The 19,985-nt window shown below is 37.5% G+C and overlaps 1 protein-coding gene across 7 annotated transcripts in view; it reads left to right on the top strand.

Annotated features, from left to right (window-relative positions):
* Positions 1–19,985, top strand: part of CNKSR2 (connector enhancer of kinase suppressor of Ras 2) — a 206,348-nt gene that overhangs the window by 62,647 nt on the left and 123,716 nt on the right. For all 7 annotated transcript variants that reach the window (XM_063182554.1, XM_063182551.1, XM_063182546.1 and 4 more), the window contains exon 5: positions 11,743–11,784. In XM_063182554.1, the coding sequence (XP_063038624.1) occupies positions 11,743–11,784 (42 nt within the window). The remainder of the gene's footprint in view (positions 1–11,742; positions 11,785–19,985) is intronic.

Genomic DNA, 19,985 nt, shown 5'->3' with positions numbered 1-19,985 from the left:
CTGTAAATGCTCCTTTAGAAAAGCTTCAGTGCACTTCATTCTCTGCCTAAAGACCTCTTTGAAGAGCTGTGGTGGAAGCAATGCTGTGCAACCGGGGTGGAGATGGAGAGCAGTCACTTGGCTGACATGGATCTGCCTTGCATTGTTGCACAGAGCACACTTCTGTCATCAGCTGTCACAGCAACTTCTGGAGGTCGCCTCAGATTTTGGATGACACAGGGTGAGAACCTGAGTGATGCAATTTGGGAAGTGGCAGCCAGGATAGAAGATAGCAAAGAGAGACCAAGATAATCCTACACAAATGCACTGTCTGGACTTTATGGGCATCTGTGATTTTGGGCTAAGAGCTGTGCTATAGAGCACACAGAAGTGCTCTGTGCACTGCTTTAGCTGAGAGGTTTGGAACTTTTTTCCCATTTAAAAGCATTTGAGATATAAAAGAGAAAGGATCCATATATTCCTTGCCCAATGGATGCACTTCCCAACCCATGGGATATTTCTGTTGGGCTTTTAGCCATGGCTGTTTCTCAGATAAAAGATGTTGAAAAGGATCACAAATTATTTCTTGGAAAATGCACTATTTTTTATGTCATTGTGGGGTTTGTAATCACACGGCTGTAAACTCAAAGGAGAAATGTTTCAAATGTTAAGTTTCACTGAGAAATGTCAGTATAGGCTTGTTTTCCAGTTAAAAGGATAAAATGGAAATTTACCTTCCTAGCTCCCCTGCTCTGACTCAGAATTCAAATGCAGTGATATAAAGTGGTTCTATTCATTTGCTAAGGACAGTATCAAAATCATGAATGAAGAAGAATAATTAATGTCCTGAGTGCCAGTCTTAGAAATTATCTCTCATCTTTTCCATCACAATTCCTCACTTTTGTTTTTAAGTCCTAATTATTAAGGACTTTAAGGATTCATGAAATATAGCTTAAAATTTTAAAATTTCAGGTCATATCAAATTGTTAATTATCTCAGGTATCTTTAGCTAATAAAATGGTTTTAATAGTTTAGTGGTGTGAAGCTGTGATTGGATCATCATTGAAGCTGCTTTGGGCCTCCAGATTGTAGGGATTTTCAAAGCCACGTGTGTTTGCTGGAGACAGTTGCATATTAAATTTTAAAGTTTTTTATTTACATTTTTAGCATTATTCATTCCACCCCAACTTTATTACCAAATGTTTGCATAAAAAAATTGTTAGCCTGGTGTGGTAATAATAATTTCCTTCCCATCTATTTAGGTAAAAATACTGCATGATGAGGAGGCCACATTCTTGAAGTTTCCTATTTATATGCATAGCACTCTGTTTATACAGTGTATATATTTGTTGTTTATACAAAACTGCCCCATATTTGTTAAGTGTTCAAGTGAGGGGGGAGTGTACAAATAGGTAGCTAGATAGATGTGGGGGAAAGTTATAACTAAATAGCTCCCCTTGAAAACAATTCACAGGCAATATCTGCCTATGTATATAAAATCAAAAGGGTATTCATATGAGAGTATTATAACTCATTGTCAGTAATGCTGACAGGAATTCACTTATCTTGTATCCTTCATGTGCTGCTCTTATGCAAGATTTTCTGTTCTATAGGTTTCAAAGCACCTCTCAGTAGTGGTGTTTCAGGATACATACTGATCTGTGCAGTTATTCTCTTCACTTTTGAAAGTTAATGTGTATTGCATATAATGTATGTATAGTCAAAAATAGAAACTAAAGGATTGTGGGAAGCATGAAACTGTTGTTTGTTTACAAGAAGCTATATCAAAGTAGTTTAAATGTATGCTCATGTATGCTCTTTAGCAATGTTTTTCTCTTTTTCATAGTAAAGTAGCTTATTTCTTTTAAAGCACACTTTTATGGAAAATTTCAGATGTAATTTAATGTAATGTAAAAAGTGCCTGAGGTACTTAGCATTGATGCCTTTTTCTGATTCTGGTAGTGTGTTTCTGCTATTTGATTATACAGGTTTTTTTCCCCTTGAAATGGTTTACTTGTATATATATTCTCTTTTGATGTAAATTTTGAAGTGCTTTTTGAAATGGAATTGGGCATGGAATAACTGAAAGATTAAAAAGTCAATAATAGTCTATTGGGATGAACCTCTACTAGAGCTAATTTGATGACTCATTAGTTGTCCTTGAGATAGGTGCTGTAAAGAGGTATGGGGTTTTCTTCCTGAAGTTGTGCACTGCTGTATATGTCTGTGATGTGACATTTTCAAAGTAGCTTATGAAGCTGCCACCCTGTAAAGGTGAATTTGTTTTCTTTTCCCTTCTCAGAGAAAGTAATTTTCTTTTATAGGGGATAGAAGGAAAAAAAAACAAACCAAAACCAAAACCCACCAAAATACTTGATTGCTTAATAGGGAAAAAACTTAGTGCCCAGAAAGCAAAAATGAGTTGGTATTGACTTTTTTTGTTATTTTTAGGCTTTTTGGTTTTTGTTTGCTTGCTTTTCTTCCGGATTAATGATTGACAGTATCTGAACATAGGGAAGAGTGAAACACAAAGCAGAATATTTTGTGAAAAAAGAGTATTCTTTTTCACAGGGCATGTGTTGGTAAACCAATGCAGCTGTTAAATTTTTCTAAGAAATGGAGGTTGAGTGAGTCAGGGTGACAGTGAAGGAGTCAGAGTCTATGGAACCACATGCAGAAAGTTGCAGAAAAGTTGGTGAAAACTGAGATAAAGTGTACATAGGAGAGAAAATGTGGTTTTGTATCTCATGTTTCCTTTAAACAAAAGCTTTCTTTACAAGGCTGATGTGGGCCCTGTGTCTGTGCACACTGAGTGGCATCACAGTCTCCATCTGAGTGAGGTACGCAGGATATGCCACTCTTACTGCGTAATTCTTTATACATGGCAACTTCCATGATTAATGTGTGGTGTTGGTCATATCAGTAGATGTGAAGCCTGAGATTCTGCATTTATTACTTTGGACACTGATCTCGTTTCTCAGGGCCAGAGCACTCTCTGTAACCAGGTACACTGAAGCACAATCCAGTTCAGTACAGTGAGTTACAGAAACCATGTGTTGCCAAGGAGCCAGTATAGTGTCTGTCTTCATTTCAGGACTATGAATGTGTTTGTTTGCTTAAATCCATTACAAATACATACATTTGAGATGATCCAATATGAAACTTCGAAGTTGTAGCCGAGTCTGGAGTGCTCTCTACCTAAATATTAGTACTTTTTTTCAGTTCAAATAATTTAATTTTTTCTATTGGCAAAATAACCACCTATAAAAATATAAAACATGCAATTATTTGCTGCAGTTGTATTTTTAAAACTGGGATTATTTACCATGACACTATTGGAAGAAAAGCAGAACTGAAAAATTAAGAAGTTATTTACCTCTAAATTGTCTTGGAAGTGACATTGAAAATTTAAGAACTGCAATACATTGTGCAGTTATGTGCATGCCAATAATAAAACAGTTTTGGATGCATGAGGCTTATTTAGAGGTGTGGGAAGTGTTTTGAGTTTGGTTTTTTTTTTTTCCTTTGGATGTACAATTTTTTCCTCAGTTCCTATCTCTCATCTGTTAATAGTTTCAGTGGATTTTTTTTTGCCTCTGAGAATGTCACCAAGTAGAGAAATCATCTGAGCAGCTGAAATTTGACTTAGGCCATGTAAGCACTTGGATTCTGAAGGATATATGAGCAAGTATCAGTGATTTTACTGGGTGCTGAAATACTGGCTGTGGCTTCTGACTGAATGGTGTGCTGGCTCATTTTAGAAAAAAGGAAGAGGTGTAACTCTCTACATGCAAAGTAAGAATTAATATGTGACCAGATCCCTAAGGAAAGCAACATGATGTCTTTTACAGAAAGGAGAAATAATTGGAAATGGAAAATTACTTCAGAAAGATAGAATAAAAGAGCTTAGTGTACCTATTGCATCTCTCTTAATCCAGCAAGCAATTTTTCCCAGTAGTTGCTTGGTCTGTGGGTGATTTATGTAAGTTGTATTAAATTTCTACATGAAGTATTCTGTTGCTATGGTGATAGGTGCCACTCCACACAGATTGTTTAAATAAAATTAAAGCAATTCTTTGTACTCAGTAAGCTGAGTAATTGCTATTAGTTTGTACACAGGGGTTATGAACTTAGAGTACTGCAGGTTTATTGCATTTTTAGGGAAAGGCTCTAGACTTCTAGAAGCATGTGTGTAGGTTGCATAAGAGATGTCCTTTTTTAACGCATTTATTTAGTAGGTTGCATTGTATTTTCCCAATAGAGATTTTTTCCTTCTCCTCTTACTGTGATGCCTGCTCACCATTCTGCTTTTCCCCACCTCTCTCAGTTCTTATGCACATTTCCAGTGGGCAGGGACAAAGTGGGTCCTGCAGGTTCGGATGAGTTTACTGGCATTAGTGTGGAGGGGAAGGGAATTAATTCTAATAGAATGAGGATGTTATAGATCCAGTGGCAAGAAACTGCAGGAATTGAATAACTGTAGCATAAATGAGAAAGAAAGCAAATATTTCTGAACGGCAGAGGGAATAAAATCGACAGGATTTGTGTGGGAAGCGAAGAGGAGTTGAAAATGGCACCCAGGTTGTGAGCTTGTGGGACATAAGGTGGTGGAGCTGTTGACAGAGATAGGGAAAGAAAGGGGGAACAGGGAGTGTTTGGGAAGAAACGTGATTGCAGCTCTTCAGCATCCTGTGTAAGGGCTGGTGGCAAATATCCAGAAGGAGATTCTGAACTGTGATTGTGAACAGAAGGGCTGAGAGATCTGTGACTCATCCACACAGAGATGATAATTAAAGCAGCATGATTTTAGGAGGCTGCTGAGCAATAGGGAAGAGGTTGCAGAAAAGGGGAGAGTTGAGGATAGAGCTCCCTGGGACTGTTGCAGTTGAAGAAGCCATAATGGGAGATTTTTGAGCAGCCCAGTGGAAAGAAAGTAATGGAAATAGCATATTTTGGGATGTTACTTAGAAATACAGCGCAAATTTTAACAGTGTCTATGTAATTTTAAAAATTCATTTCCTGTGGCAGCAGCCAAGGGTTACCTGTGCAAGCAGTGAGTGTTGTATAGCTTGGAGGAGCTTGCTATTGCATTTTAGTTAAGTAAGAGACAGAAAAGTATTTCCTTTCCCCTTCTCTCTGTTCCAAACATTTGTAATTTTCAGTGTCAAGGTCCATACCTTTTGTATCCAACAACCTGCCAGACCTCAAAATATAAGATGTGGTAAAGCACATCAGGAAGTGGCTGACTGTTTCATGCTCTTATTTCTTAGCATGTTGCCAGAGGGGAATGTTACCTGCTTACTAGCTTCTGTAGCTTTTGGGGCATTTAAGGTTTTTTGTTCCTTGTACTTTTAAAGGGGGGTTGGAGAAGGGGGTTGAAGGGAGCTGTGTATCTGTCAGTTTGTTTTCTATTATTCCAGTAATTACCCAGTCAAGCTGTAAATCACAGTCTAAGCAGGATTCCATAATATCCATCAGTTTTCTAATCATCATGTTCTACAGAACACAGCATTTTGTCATAGGCAGCCATAGCCTGGGCTGCTTCAAAAGCAGATTGAGGGAGGTGATTCCCCCACTCTGCTCCATTCTGGTGAGATCCCACCTGCAGTGCTGCATCCAGCTCTGATGCCCCCTATAAGAAGGATGTGGATCTGTTGGAATGACTCCAGAGGACATCACAAAGATGATCAGAGGAATGGAGTCCCTCTTGCTAGGAAGACAGGCCAAGTGAGTTGTTGAGCCTGGAGAAGAGAATGCTCCAGGGAGACCTTTATAAGCATCCTTCCAGTGCCCAAAGGGGCTACAAAAGAGCTGGAGAGGGACTTTTCACAGGGGCGTGTAGTGACAGGACAAGGGGCAGTGGCTTTCAACTGAAAGAGACCAGTTTTAGATTTGATATTGGGTTGAAATTCTTCTCTGTGAGGGAGGTGAGGCACTGGAACAGGTCTTCCAGAGGAGCTGTGGATGCTCCACCCCTGGCAGTGTTCAAGGCCAGGCTGAATGGGGCCCTGAGCAGCCTGGTCTAGTGAGGGGCATCCCTACTCATGGCAGTGGTATAGGAACTAGATGATCTTTAAGGTCCCTTCCAGCCCAAACCATTACAGGATATCATTCAAGTCTACTGTTTCAAAACTGTCATTGTTTATTCCTGCCATCAGCTGAATTAGATATATTTTCAATGTATTTTCTAATTAGTGAAAGTCTAAATTAACTCAACCTGTCTTACTCTTTTACCTGTTTGGAAACTATGTACCTATGTCTTTGTGTGAGAAAAGTGGTAAGGATAATAATGAATGGAAGTACACTAAAGGTTATGAAACTTCTGCCACCTTCATGTGTTGGCCAAGCTTTAGACTTTGTCATCATTATTGTTGAGAACTTTTGTGAAGACCTTCAGTGATGAACAGCAAAACTCAGTCCTGTGGCTCTCTTGCTTTAGCTGAATTGGGCAGCTCATTTTCAAACCAAATGAGCCCTTCTAGAGCCAATGGCATAAGTTCCCTAGACCCAGTGACTCTCAAACAGGCACCTTGGAGCCAGAACAACTTATTTTGTACTCCTGAGACTGAAGGGGCTGGAAGTTATGATCTGGGCATTCTCAAGTTAATTATTTTTTATTGTTGCTAAGTAGCAAGACCAACAGATCATCCATTTGACTTACACTGCTATTAAAGTATTCAGTTACAGTTTTAATCAATTTGAGAAGCAAAGGGATGTAAAGGATTTTTTGATTTAATTCCAGCCAATGGCTACATTGCTCAAGAGGGTTTTATGCCAAAGGTTTGGCGATTTATGAGAGTCTGAACCCCCTTTTAAGCAATCATGTAATTCATTATTTTTGTTACAAATGGAAAACTGGAGCTGCATAGCTTAGAATATTTTGCATGACTTGAAAAACAATGATGACAACAATTCCATTTGACATGTTTTTAAGCAATATGTAAAATCTAGCCCCCTTGAAACTAGACATGGAAGATGAGTGGGATTTCTCATGCATTTTCCAGGTAATTTTACTACTGCTTTTAAATGGTGTTCCTAACACATTTACCTACCAGTTTTCATCTGCCACATACTGGAAAAAACAGTGCAATATTAACATACATAAACATATATTAAAAAGCTTAATCACTTTGTTAATCATAATTAGCTTCCTGTAAATTCAGTTGGACTGCAGGGAAAAAGAAATTAAGAAATAAGTGAAGAAGCTCCACCACAAGCATCATAAAAGCTACCCAGAGAATTGATGATTTCATGGCAAGCTCTTGCTCTTCACAAGTTGCTCCAGTTGAATCAATCACACAGCCTGCCTTTTTAGGCAATGCTACTATCATATGAATATACAAAGGGCACTTTTGGATTAATGTGTTACCTGAAAATTTTGACATTTTGTTCCTGAAAATTGTGTAGTCTGCTTCTATATCAGTTCTGCCTAGGAATTTGCCTTGCCTTATAGGAGAAAATAGATTAGGATGACTACATATACATGAGCAACTAAGGCATTCGGCTGAACAAGCAAATATAATGAAAGGAGTCCACTCCATCTCTGAGTGCTCTGATGTAAGGTTTACTAGAAATGCTGAAATGTTGGTGAAAGATTTCATGCATATATTTCTGCATTCCTCCCTTTAAAAAAAAATCCATTAACTATTTCTGTGTATATATTTCTTTTTCTGAACTAGCATAATTTATTCTGAAGTATGAAGTTGACAGGAACTTAAGACTGCCACGAAGAGTGCAGTGCATCAGCTGCCTGGAATACATGGCAAAACCATGAATAATAATAATAGTTGTAGTAGTGGTAATAATGATGGAAAGTTTTAAGATTATAGCCTGCTAGTATACTGAGAGAAATGTTTGACAGGTGATTGCAATAGGTAATTTGACAGGTTGCCAACTTGGACTTGTAAACCAAATCATATAGATGCAAAAATAGAAATGTTTTCTGCAGAATATTTATCCCACAGTTGTAGTAATGGAGAACTGCATGAACATTTTTTATCTGTGGGACATGGGAGCAGTAGGGTAAGTTGGCAGGTTGTCTGTACCTCAGTTCTTCACATTTTGAGTTCAGTTGAGACTTAATCAATGTGGGTGCAAAGAAAACAAAGAATAAGGAAGGTAGTAGTGTAATCAGCTGATCCCATTCCCCACTTCAGTGAGATTCTAAGACAAATGTTTAAAAAGAAGGTGGTAATATTGAGGATAGAAGAAACAAAAAAGGAAAATATAAAGCATCATAAACACTGCTTTTGGAAAAAAAAATCCACAGATATTTGTATTTTATATATGTTGGTCTCACATCTGATTTGTTCCAGCAGTGTCTGGGGTGTGATGGGTAAAATAATGTGTACATGTTACAGTGTTGTCACCAGTCAGTGGGTTTAATATAAACGTCTTCAGCAATTATTCCTTATGACATTATGGTAGGAACTGTGCAGATATAATTTTTTTTTTTTTTTTTTGTAGAGACCATGTGAAGGTTGTGAAGGTCAGAACTTCTGGAAGAAAAAAGCAATGCCTCTCAGTTACAGTGTGGTGTAGGTCTTGCTAGTCTTAAAATTAGGTTTTGAAATTGTACTGGGATTGAAGATGGAGGAGAACCTGCTCCTTGATTTGTGTGATTTGTTCTTGCTGCTCTTATCTTCCTCCCTTATTGCTTTCTTTTTTTCCTTCCATATTGGAGCTCTTGTTTCTCTTTTTTTAGGATAGTTCCAGCTGTATTACAAAGGTCCCTTTTGCCATTTTTGTGTACGAGGCAGAGCTGGAAAGAGTGACCATGAAGATCGGATATTACTCATAAAGTTGTTCCATCATATTTCCCTTTTAAATCTCTCCTTTTTCTTGTGGATGATGCTCTGCTATTTTTCTCCCTTAAATTACTAATGCCAGTATTTGACTATATCTTCAGGAAATGTAAATCAACAGAATTTCTTTTTTTGCTTTATTAACAATGTGTGTCATTAATGTTTTCGAAAGTAATCCATAATTAGAAAATAACCTTACAGTGTTTCAGCTGAAGTTTTGTTTGGTTGGTTAGAAGATCACATAGCCTAGGTATACTTACAGTATGGCAGTGAATATATATGCAAAGTTCTGAGAATAAACAGGTAGAAGTAATACATCTCTTCCTTGCTGTAACTGTGCCTTTCAGTTCAGGGATAATCACAGTATTGGTTTAACTAAGTGAATAGCAAATTTTTAGCTTGTGTAGGAGTAAAGCTTGGTTGCAGATTTTTGTGCGTGTTCTTGCTTTTCTAAAGTAGAAAAAAAGTTGATGTTAAACTTGCATATGATCTGTTTCTTACCTTAATTGCAATATTTTGGTACTCTAGTTAAACAGATATTAAAGAAAACCTTTAAGGAGTAAGATATAGGCTTGTATGGAAGAGAAAGACATTCTCCAGGTGTGGGTGGTATTGCTACTAAGAATAAAAATTTATTTCTAATTGCATAGTTAGAGGCTTTTTATAGTTCTCAAGTGCTTTAAGCTCTTTTAGGTGAAATGAAATGGGCATAAAAAAGCAATAACTGTAAATGGTAGAAGCCCCCAGTAATAAGCAGTAAACCCAAGGGGTGTTTGTGGAGGGTGGGCACAGTTCTCTTTAGCCCTTGCTTAAAGACAAAGCACAAAGCAGCAGAGGGAAAGAACTGTTCCCTGTGACAGAAAGTGGTGTGTGGCTTTTGCTGCTGGGCTTGTTCAGAAGCAGTCTCAGCCCTTCTCTCTAGGGATGGCTGCAGGAAGTGGAAACAAGCTGAGGGATCTGCTTGGTGACCTTTTCCAAAGTTTCTTTGAGTCCTAGACTTCTGGGCTGCTCTGGATTGCCATCATAGTTCTTGCCATTCTTGCACATTTCCCAGAGTTCATGCCTGCATTATGTTTAGTTGGGTGTCATTCATGTATAGACAAAGTGTATTTTGGATTTTTTTTTTTTTTACCTAAGCATTGCATCTGCTGTCCTCCAGTCTTTCTGTCTTTTTTGGTTTACTGAACTTTCTCTTGCCTGCATGTAATATCAACAATCTGCTGTTACTATGTGATGACTTACTTAGCAATTCTTTTACTCAAACCCTGGATTTGTAGGGAATGGTGTGTTGAGGAGGGAAATTCAGGGTGAATCTATTCATAGCCTGACAAGTTTTCCACTTGTTTTGCTATCTTTTGTGGATTCAGAAGCATTTTAATTTTTTTATATATAGTCTTGGTTTGCCAGAAGAAAGCATATTTCTTTACTTTCCTTCATGATTGTGGGGGAGTTTTCAATTCAAGGATTTAGCAATATTTATCTGTTATTCACTGCTTTCTTGTTTGTAATAAACTCCTACAGCATTTGAAATTAAATCTTTCTTCTCTTAGTAGTGACACTTCTCAAACAGTATCCTCTTTAAACTGTGTTTAAACTTATAGTAAACTCTTCCTATTACCAATGAAATTATGTCTGCTTAAAAGCACTTTTTTCTTCAATATAAATGTTGCAATCTCTTCCTGCTATTTTTACAAAATGATTCATAAGTAACCATGCAGAAAATAGATGTATCCAGATTGAAAATGTTACACGCCCTCCCACATATAACAATGAAATGTGTGTTTTGCTACTAAGATTGCAAATACTTCATTGATGTCTGCATATAATTAAATGTGTTAGATTTTCTTTCCGGCTAAACTTACTGGCAAATGTTTCCTGAATGCCAACAGCTGTTATTGGGAAAATGCTTCCCAATCAACATGCTACTTCTGCATACATGGCTTTATATAAAGCTTAAGGACACATTGGCTTTTCTTGCCTGAGTAACACTGGAAGTGTTTAATGGATTAAAAGTTCTTTTTTTGAAAGAGTTGCATATAAAAATGTTGGTTTCCTAGCCAGATAAATTGATTTTAAAATGAGACTTTAAACATGAAAACTTAGTCACATCTTGCATGTGGTTTGTTAGATAGGATGTAAAGCATCTGTTCCAAACAGAGCTTGCACTAATTACCACAAAGTTACAGCACCTGAATGAATTCAAGAGTGGTTCTTTCACCAATATTGATTGTATTCCGTGTGCTCTCTGCCTTGGGAATTTTATTTCCTTATATCCACTGAGATTCTAGCCTGTCAGAAAAACCTTTGCAGTCCCAGCCCCCCTTCTGTTGGTGTTGCTTATGGAAGCTGCCTCACATGCTGCATGAGGAACTGAGGATGTACCCAGGGTCCCAGCAGGCTGGGTGTGCCTCAGGTTTAATGAGTGAGCTTTGGGTGAGATGTTTCTCCTCCCTCTTGTCAAGGTGTGTTATAAACAATCAACTCCTCTTCCCTCTCCACCAAGGTTCTCCTTCCCTTCTTCAACAGTGTGCAAAAATGTCAGTTCAGCTCAGCCAGAATTGTTCATCTCAGTCACTTAAGCTGTTGCTGGTATCTGTTTTCCAGTGGTACCATTAGAAGGTGGTCATTTTTGTCCATGCTCAGGGGTGGCTGCTGGAAGGCGCTTGGGTGGTAGACATGTGACTAGCTGGTACATGCCAAAAGCATGTAAAGTACAAAGAGTATTTTCTGTCTCAAGGAAGGAAACAACTAGAGCTAGTGAATAGATAGAAACATTTACCAGGATCTCATTTCCTTTAAGTGGTAGCTTCACACTTTCTTTCAATTCTTTCTAAGTCTTTGAAATACTTTGTTTCATCCTAAAGACTTTTCAATTTGTTTCAAATTGCTTTAAGGGTAAGTAAAGGCAGGGAAAATGATTGGACCAATTTAACCTGCTTTTTCTGCTTTCCTTTTTCAGGATTGCACAGTATATGAAACAGAGAACAAAATTCTTCATGTGGTGAGTACCACTTGGATTTCTCATAACCAAGTTTATAAAGACCACATAGAAGTCTAGAGCTGTGTGTTTTGTGCTTTTTGTATGCAGTGGCAGTTTGATAACTAACTAGACTGGGTATGACTGAATGAGTTTATGGAACTACTTGTGAGCAGGTCAGGAGCTTTGAAAGGGTTTGTGTTTGTCTGGCTCAGGCCCAGCTGTTATTTGTAAACCATGATTAGAAGAGTGATGTTTTAAAAAGGCAGTTTTTTGAGAGAGAGATGGTTGCTAGGCTTCTATGAAATAATTTATGTTTGTGTTAGTAATGTGGCTTAATTTATACAGCTTTATTCCCCATAGGAGCCAGGAGATAGCCTAATTATAGGAGAATTAATGCAATGTTTCCTTTTGAATTCTCAGCATAAATACAATTGTCTCTTCTGAGAATCTTTAGTGTTATTTATGGTAAATAAAGCAGATAAAAGTTATCAGGGCATCAGAAAACATGATGAGTTTAAAAGGCTGGTGTATAGAGTGTCAAAAGCTTGAGTAAACTTTGTCTGAGAGCTGCACCCAAATTTTGGGTATTAAATTGTATTTCAAGTTGTGAATGAGCTTTAGTGAGTATTAAGTTAACCCACAGCTTGTTTCTAAAAGTTAGAAGTGAAGATAATCTCTTTAAGGGTGAATAATGAATTCGTTTAATTTATTTCACATTCAGGTGGGTTTTGATATCTTACTGTTCTTATTACCAGAGCTTAAGCCAGAATATACTACATTTCTTTAAGTGATCTTCCCAGTAAATATACTTCTTTTTCCATTATTTATTTTATCCATAGTGTACCTGTACGAAATGCTTGTCAGGCTGAATCCTGTAAGCTTTTGATGCTTTCATTTCACAGTGGAAACGGATGTGGAAAAAAATGTCTCCTTGTATTTTTAAGTTTCACTGACATTTTTTCAGGTGTGAGACATAAAGAATTAGCAAATTTAGTGAGGCTGACATCGTCATCTACACTAGGTCAACCTCTGCAAGTATTTAAGTAATAAAATCTTTCATTACATAATCTTGGCAAAAGCTGAAGTGCTATGAGTTTGAAATTTATATATATAGCCTGGTTTTCAAAGCATGCTTGCTGTCTGCTGTAAGAGCTGAGAGTTCTGAAATCTTTTATATACACTATATACCTTATACAAATTGGCAGAAAGGATTGTAAAGAAAGCTGCCAGAATTTAGGACTGAGAAAACATCACTTTATACAGTCATTAACAGACAGTTTTGAAGAAACTGAGAGGAGTTAATTCAGGATAGATGAGTACACAAAATCGAGACAGGTTTCAAAAGTTATTTTACATCATTCAGACTCTTGTAGGTTTATTTCTTTAGTCTGCAGTAACTTCATTGCGGTCACAGATGGACGCAGGTATAAATGTACCTCCTGTGATCATTGCTCAAGCTTGAAAGAAAACATGAGCACAGACAGAGCCTTGAATGCCTTAGTGAAGCCCTGGGTTAAAAATGACCCTGTAAGGATTAAACACAACTATATGGATTACATGTAACTTGGAGCATTTCTGACCATGGTGCATATCAGCTGATCAGTGGGATTTGATGGGGAAAGGCTGACCAAAAGCAATTGGTAAAAGATAGATCTGTGACTAAGTAATTAAGTTATGGCATTTGAGATCATAGAGGCACGTAGAAGATACTCATCATATTTTCAGTTTGAAATAGTTTTTTACATGTGCAGGTAAAAAGGTTGATGAAAGAATTGGAATTGAAAGCAGTCACAATTCCCTCTAACCCTTTTCCTTGGAAGATAGAAAAAGGTGTCATGGGTTTAGCCCTTTAGACAATCTGGAGGGAGCAATCCAACAGTGAAAATGGGTTTCTCTGACACAAAAACAGCAGTACTTGTGGGAAAGGCACAGAAGGAACCTTGAGTTAGAAATACTGGGAGAAATAGGAAAGATTGAGAGGACATGTGCACAGATATTGTAGGAGAGAAAGTAAATTCTCTCTTTTTAAATTCTGAGATCACACCATTCCAAGTCCTTTTGCGGAGTCCATTTCCCATCTGAAGTGACGTTTGACCAGTATCCTATCCAGCTGCCTTTGAATGATCAGATACAAACATAGAGCTGTGTTTGCTGAGCTGACTTAGACAAGAAGTTGAATTCAAAGCTGTGGGCTCATCCCATGTAATTTCATGTACTACTTTCTCTTCGTGACACAAGGAAACAAGTTTCTCAAAAAAGTAAAAAAAAAAAATTACTAACAATCAGTTAGCATTTCTTGCAATTAGCTTAAGGAAATCCTTTTTGCAAGGTATTCTTACTTAAGATTGAAGCCAAATTTTAAGAGAGCCTTCTTACATGAGTAAAATCGATCTAGAGCTACAGAAATAAAAAAAAAAAAACAAACTTAAAGGATAGTTGTGAACTCTTACTTGTCAGGACACCAAGATATTTACCACCTTAGGAGCAGACTGTTGGATCAGAGTAGTAGATTTTTGTGTTCTGGGTTGAACATCTCCATTGTCCCTGGAATGAAAAGGGGGTTGTTTTTTGGTTGGCTTTTTTTTTTTGTTTGGGTTTTTTTTTTTTGTTGTTGTTGTTTTTTTTGTTTTGTTTTGTTTTTTGGGGGTTTTTTTTGGTTTTTTTTTTGTTTTGTTTTTGTTTTGTTTTGTTTTTTGTGTTTTTGTTTTTGTTTTTTTTTTTATGATTCATGCTGTGGATCAAGGGCTGGAGCTCTGTAAGCACAGATCTCCTGTGGGGACACTGCCCTGTTTCCCTTGGAGTGAGCCTGTGCCAAAGTGGGGAAGAAGAGAATGTGTGGGCACAACAGAGATGTGAGACCATCCTTGGCTATTGAATTACACACAAGGAAACCTCCAAAGTTAACCCATCACTGAGTCTTCATGGCTTCCTCTAGGGGGATAGAATACAGGAAAATAAAGATAGTGTAGAAAGTAATCTTATCCCTAAGGAGTTGCAGCTGGGCCAATTAGCAAAGATTAGGAGCAGGCCTGACTTTACCAGGCCACAGCAGTAACTAAGGAGAAGAAGATGCTATGAAAGAGTGGGGTGGCTGGGTGACAAGGGAATTGGAGTTAGCTGGCTGCTTTGTGGAGAAGAAAGAGTCAGTGCTCTGAGGGGCTGTCCACGAGAAACACCAAGAGGGTGTGGAACTTCTGTGACAAGGAGACAACAACCCCTGCAATAAGATGACAACAGCTTCCTCTGAAGCATGATGAAGTAGGCAAGAATCTCAAATAAATGACTGACTGGTTTGCTTTAATTAGGGAGGCCAAAAAAGAGTTCACGTGCTCATATTCTAACAGCACTAATTTTTTCTAAAAGCACATGAATGCCCTCTTTCCTTCAGAGGTGACAGTGTGTGACTTGTGGAGATGGCAGAATTGCCTTGTCCACAGACAGCACGTTTCAGTGTCACTTAATGTATTCACATGTTGACTTTTCAGGATTTGCTTTGTAAGAAATGGTATTTTGAAGACACAGAACTCTATAGCTTCAGCTTATATTCACGGAAGATATATTTTTGTTTGCTCCAAGCAATATGAGTTTCAAATGTTTTTAAAAAGCATTTTGATTATCACTTATTGTATTAGGTTAGCCAGGAAATGAATCTATGTTATTCAAGTAAACATATAAAATGTATCTGAATGAAAAAGGTCTGACTGAATAATTATGAAGTTTTAAGATGCAATTACCTACTTGAACTTGTTTACTTCTTCTAAACGGACTTTCAAAGTGTGTCTAGGGAAAAAAATGTCTTTTCTATAATATTTTTGTCCTAGTGTTGAAAAAGCTATTTAAAGACACCTACATTTCTTACAATTTGGGTTTTTTTTTCTGTGACTTCTTTCTCAGAAACACTTGGTTTCTGTGGAATAAGAAGCATAAAACCGCACAGAAATAATGTGTTGGGTTCTGCTCATTAAATTTCTGAAATGTTCACGAATAAGGAAAAATGCTTTGGATTTCTGCCACCTCATTTCTCAGTATGTTTTTTCCAGGCTAGCTCCTCTAAGTCAGCAATGTGATAAATAATTAAATTATACTAATCATAATTTCTTGATATAAACAGAAGTGAAATAGCGCTAGAAAATAATACTAACAGAAGTAGATGGCATTATTATTTTTTTTAGTATCTTAAAGAAAGCAGGTTTAGTATTACATATGGCCTAAATAGGGAAGGATAGGCCATAGGTGTGGTCCTGGCTTCAAAATTGAAAATTACTATGCTCTTGCTAGTTCATACTTAGAATCTTTATATTGATTTAACTTGAGATGATAAAGTATTTAGAAAATTGCTCAACTTAAAAGGCTATCAGTTTATATCTGCTTATTTGGGGAATTATATGTTAATCCCTGCAAAATTCTGACTGGAGTTTTAAAATACTTGAAAAATAATTCATTGATTCCATCCAGCTGTTCAAGGCTGTATTTGATGGAAATACCCAGTTCAGATTAATCCACATGAAGCAGTAGAGTATTAAAAGAAGAGCAAAGCTAGAAGAACTAATTATAGAAAGTAGAAGCCAGGCTTCGGTCAGATTAACAATAAGTTTTAACTGAAAATTTTTAATAATTTTTCTTTTAACTTTTTTAGATTAATTCCATAAGAAAAATAGACACTTTTATTAAGGAGTTTCTGTGTTTAAAAATTAGGCTGCATGTCCTGCAAACAGAAAATGCTATTTTTTGAGTTGAAAAACTGTAGAAAGCGATCTGCAAAGGGAAACTAATATTCAGAAGTTTTTTCAAAAGCAAATGAGCTATGCAAATTTGAAGAGTTAAAAAAGAGAAACAAGCAATGGATCAGAATGTTCTCTTTTTCCAAGAGCCTCATTGAAACCACAGTGATGATAATTTGCTCCTGCCCACTGTATTTGAATATTTGTTATAGAAGTATAATGGACTAAAAATACATTGTCAAAGGTATCATTTTATAGTCTTAAAAAAAAAAGAAAATGTTACCACCTTCTGCCTTTCAAGAGTCTATACCTTGTAAATTGAACTGAACAAGCTTCAGTTTAATAGAAACTTCTCTTTTTACAGCCAAAAGCAGATGTGGTTTACTATTTCAACTTTATGTATGCATCAGTGCATGTTCAGGCCCACTTGGTTTTAAGACTGCTGGAGTTACTGATGTGTTCTGTACAATATAGCAATTGTTTTGGACTAAAATTAATTGGCTAATAATGATTTGGTTTGGCTTGAGTTAATTAATTAGACTTCATTCATCTTTGACAGCTGCTACTAACTAAACTAACAGACTAAGCTTAACATTACCCAGACATTTTTTTTCTTACTGTTAGCCTTGAAAGTCCATATGTCTTCTGGGTATCTTGTTCCTCACTCTAATGCCATAGGTGGGGTGCTGATGAGGGAGGCTGGTGCTTTTCTTCTCAGTCCTGGGAGCATGTTTAAGCCAGGACGTTTCAGTATTGCAAATACTTGGCAAGATAGAATTTAAACTTGGCCACTAGCCTGGGTAAAAGGAAGGGACAAACCTAAGTCTGTTTGCTTGACCAGAAATGCTTGGTGACCCTAGAGCTGCCTGAGCTGAGCAGACAATGGATGGACAGGTTGAGGAGAGGCCTCTGAGGCTGTGTCCATAGGTTCTTCATCTGATGCAGAACACAGATGTTTTCCCTGCACAAACTGGAGTAGCCACAGAGAATCAAAGCAGATGCAAATCTAATTCAGTCACCTTTAGCTCCCCATCCCCCTGGCTGAAAGGAGGAGCAATTGTGGAAAAGCTGTTAGAAATTGGTACCTTACAGTCCAAAAATGCAGGTAGAAACTAAGTATTATCTGTCATTCTTCATGCTCTGAGGCATAAAGAAGTTGCCTACTGAGGGAAAAATAATGTTTCCCTTTGAATTTCTACCAAACAATGAGGTGCTGTGTGGTGATATTTTTTGTTCTCCTTTGAGTCATTTAGCTTTGCACATAAAGACTGTGGTGTAGCTTCAATCTGCAATTATAGGTGTGTCACTTGAATAGAGAGGAGAATTTATTACTGAAGTGCACTGATGAGTTACTGCAAAAGAGAACTGAAATCGTTGCTTTAAAGGCTCATAGTGAGAACAGGGACCATGTGACAACAGGACAAAATGTAATTATCTGTTGGTTTCTCTCAGTTAATCTTTTGTAACTTGCTTTTTTTTTTTGGTCTGGACAAATACTTTCACTATGTGCAGATACCTTGCACACTGGGAGCTGAGTGCAGCTTGAAAAAGGCTGGGGATTTTTAATGCCTACTGATTTCTGTGGGAGCAATTGGATCCTCAGCTTCCTGTGTGTCTTACTGTAACTAATACTGCATTGCAGCAGGCAATCAACACTTACAAAGGATAAAGGATCCTGATCTTGTTAACAGTGTTTTCATAATCAGAGGTGTAGTTTTACAAAGCCTCCAAAGGTATGACAATTTGAGAGGAAAGGTGACTGCCATCTGATTTTAGTGGAACTAAAATACATGTCTGTGGTACAGATTGTCCTGAATAATTCTGCTGAGAAATAATGTGCTCAAAAATTGTTAGGAACAAAATGAGTGGAAGAAGTGCAATGCTTGAGTGCTTTGCCATGTGGCTACATCTTTGCCTTGGAAGGACCTGATCCACTGAATGGGTCCAAGGTTTTTTCCATACGGATGCCTAATGGGGAGGAAGCACCTTCATGGCGAACAGACTGTTTTGTTTGTACACCGATTGATTAGCATGCTATCAACACAAACTGTGAATGAGAGATTCCTGTGAGTAAAGGCAAGGGAAAAAATGCATAATTTTGCCTGTGTCAGCCTTTGGACATGGTTCCAGTGAGGGCCTATGTACCCTGCCTTTGCAGTGGGCAGAGAATATCTGCAGTGTAAGTGTGTGCTGCTTGCTGTCCTGGCTCTCTCTGGACAAGTTCAGAGTTAATGAAAATTTGTCATTATAGAATCACAGAATGACTAGGTTGGAAGAGACCTTAAAGATCATCAAGTCCAACCCATGCCCTAATCCCTCAATCAAACCATGGCACTGAGTGCCATATCCGGTTTTTTTTTTTTTTTTACACTTCCAGGGATGGTGACTCCACCACCTCCCCAGGCAGGCCATTCCAGTACTTTATCACTCTTTCTGTAAAAAACCTTTTCCTAATATCCAACCTGTATTTCACTCATAGCAGCTTGAGACTGAAACATACACCAAATAGATACCTGATCCTACTTATAGTTCAGCTCTTTAACCAAGGAATATTTAATGAAAATATTTCAATGTATAGTAGTTTATAGGGATAATGTGCTGCATTATCCCCATAATTAATTAATGTTGGACTGCAGTGGGAATATATAAGGAAGCTGTGAGACCCAAAAGGCAATAGTCTTTTAGAAATGCATTGAAGCATATGGCAGATTTTTTTTATCCTAACAGCTTGGTGATTTTGGCACCTAATATTCCCAGAGCTCCTCTTGAGGAATATTCACACCATCTTTTTTTATGATTGCAACCAATTAACTCTACTGGAATGCTGATCCCCACAGGCATTGCTGTGTAGACTGCCTGAACCCCTCTCATGGGGGGCAGAGGTGCAGCTGCTCCACAGGACTGTTTAATGCATCTCACCTTAGGCTTCTGCTCCATGCCACATCCTGGACTTGCCCAACTCCTCTCCTTTCCCCATCATCTGTCAAGGCAGCTGGGAGTGTGTTCTTCAATGAGGAGCCACATCTGTGAAATGCCATACCTTGTCTTAGGTGGTAGGAACACTCCTTTTCTGTGTATTTTGGCATCTCTCTGCAATGCAACAGTTGAAAATTGGAGAAAAAAATTAATTCACTATAAATAGAAGCTTTTCTGAAATTGCTAATAACTCCATACATTTAATGGGTTTAGAGGAGATTATTGGGAAGAATAGGTGGATGAAGTCTAAACAGATATGAAAAACTCCATTTTCATCTGCAGAGAATAATTTATGATGTGAGTCTCTTCACTTTGCAGAAATAGCTGAGTGCTCTGTAATTTTTTAAGCAATTTTTCAATAATTCTCAGTGCAGTTCCAAGATGGAAGTAGAAATAACATGCCAACACTGTATTTAAAAACACAAATCAACACAAATCTAAGCTTTCATTTTTATTATGTAATTTAATATAATTTCACCTTTTAAAAATGTCTGCTCAAAGCAATTTTCACGTGTCCAAAAGCCA

The sequence above is a fragment of the Melospiza melodia genome, chromosome 2, assembly GCF_035770615.1.
Source record: "Melospiza melodia melodia isolate bMelMel2 chromosome 2, bMelMel2.pri, whole genome shotgun sequence".
Lineage (NCBI taxonomy): Eukaryota > Metazoa > Chordata > Aves > Passeriformes > Passerellidae > Melospiza > Melospiza melodia.
The sequence above is the reverse complement of the archived record's forward strand: the minus strand, read 5'-3'. Positions and strand labels throughout refer to the sequence as shown.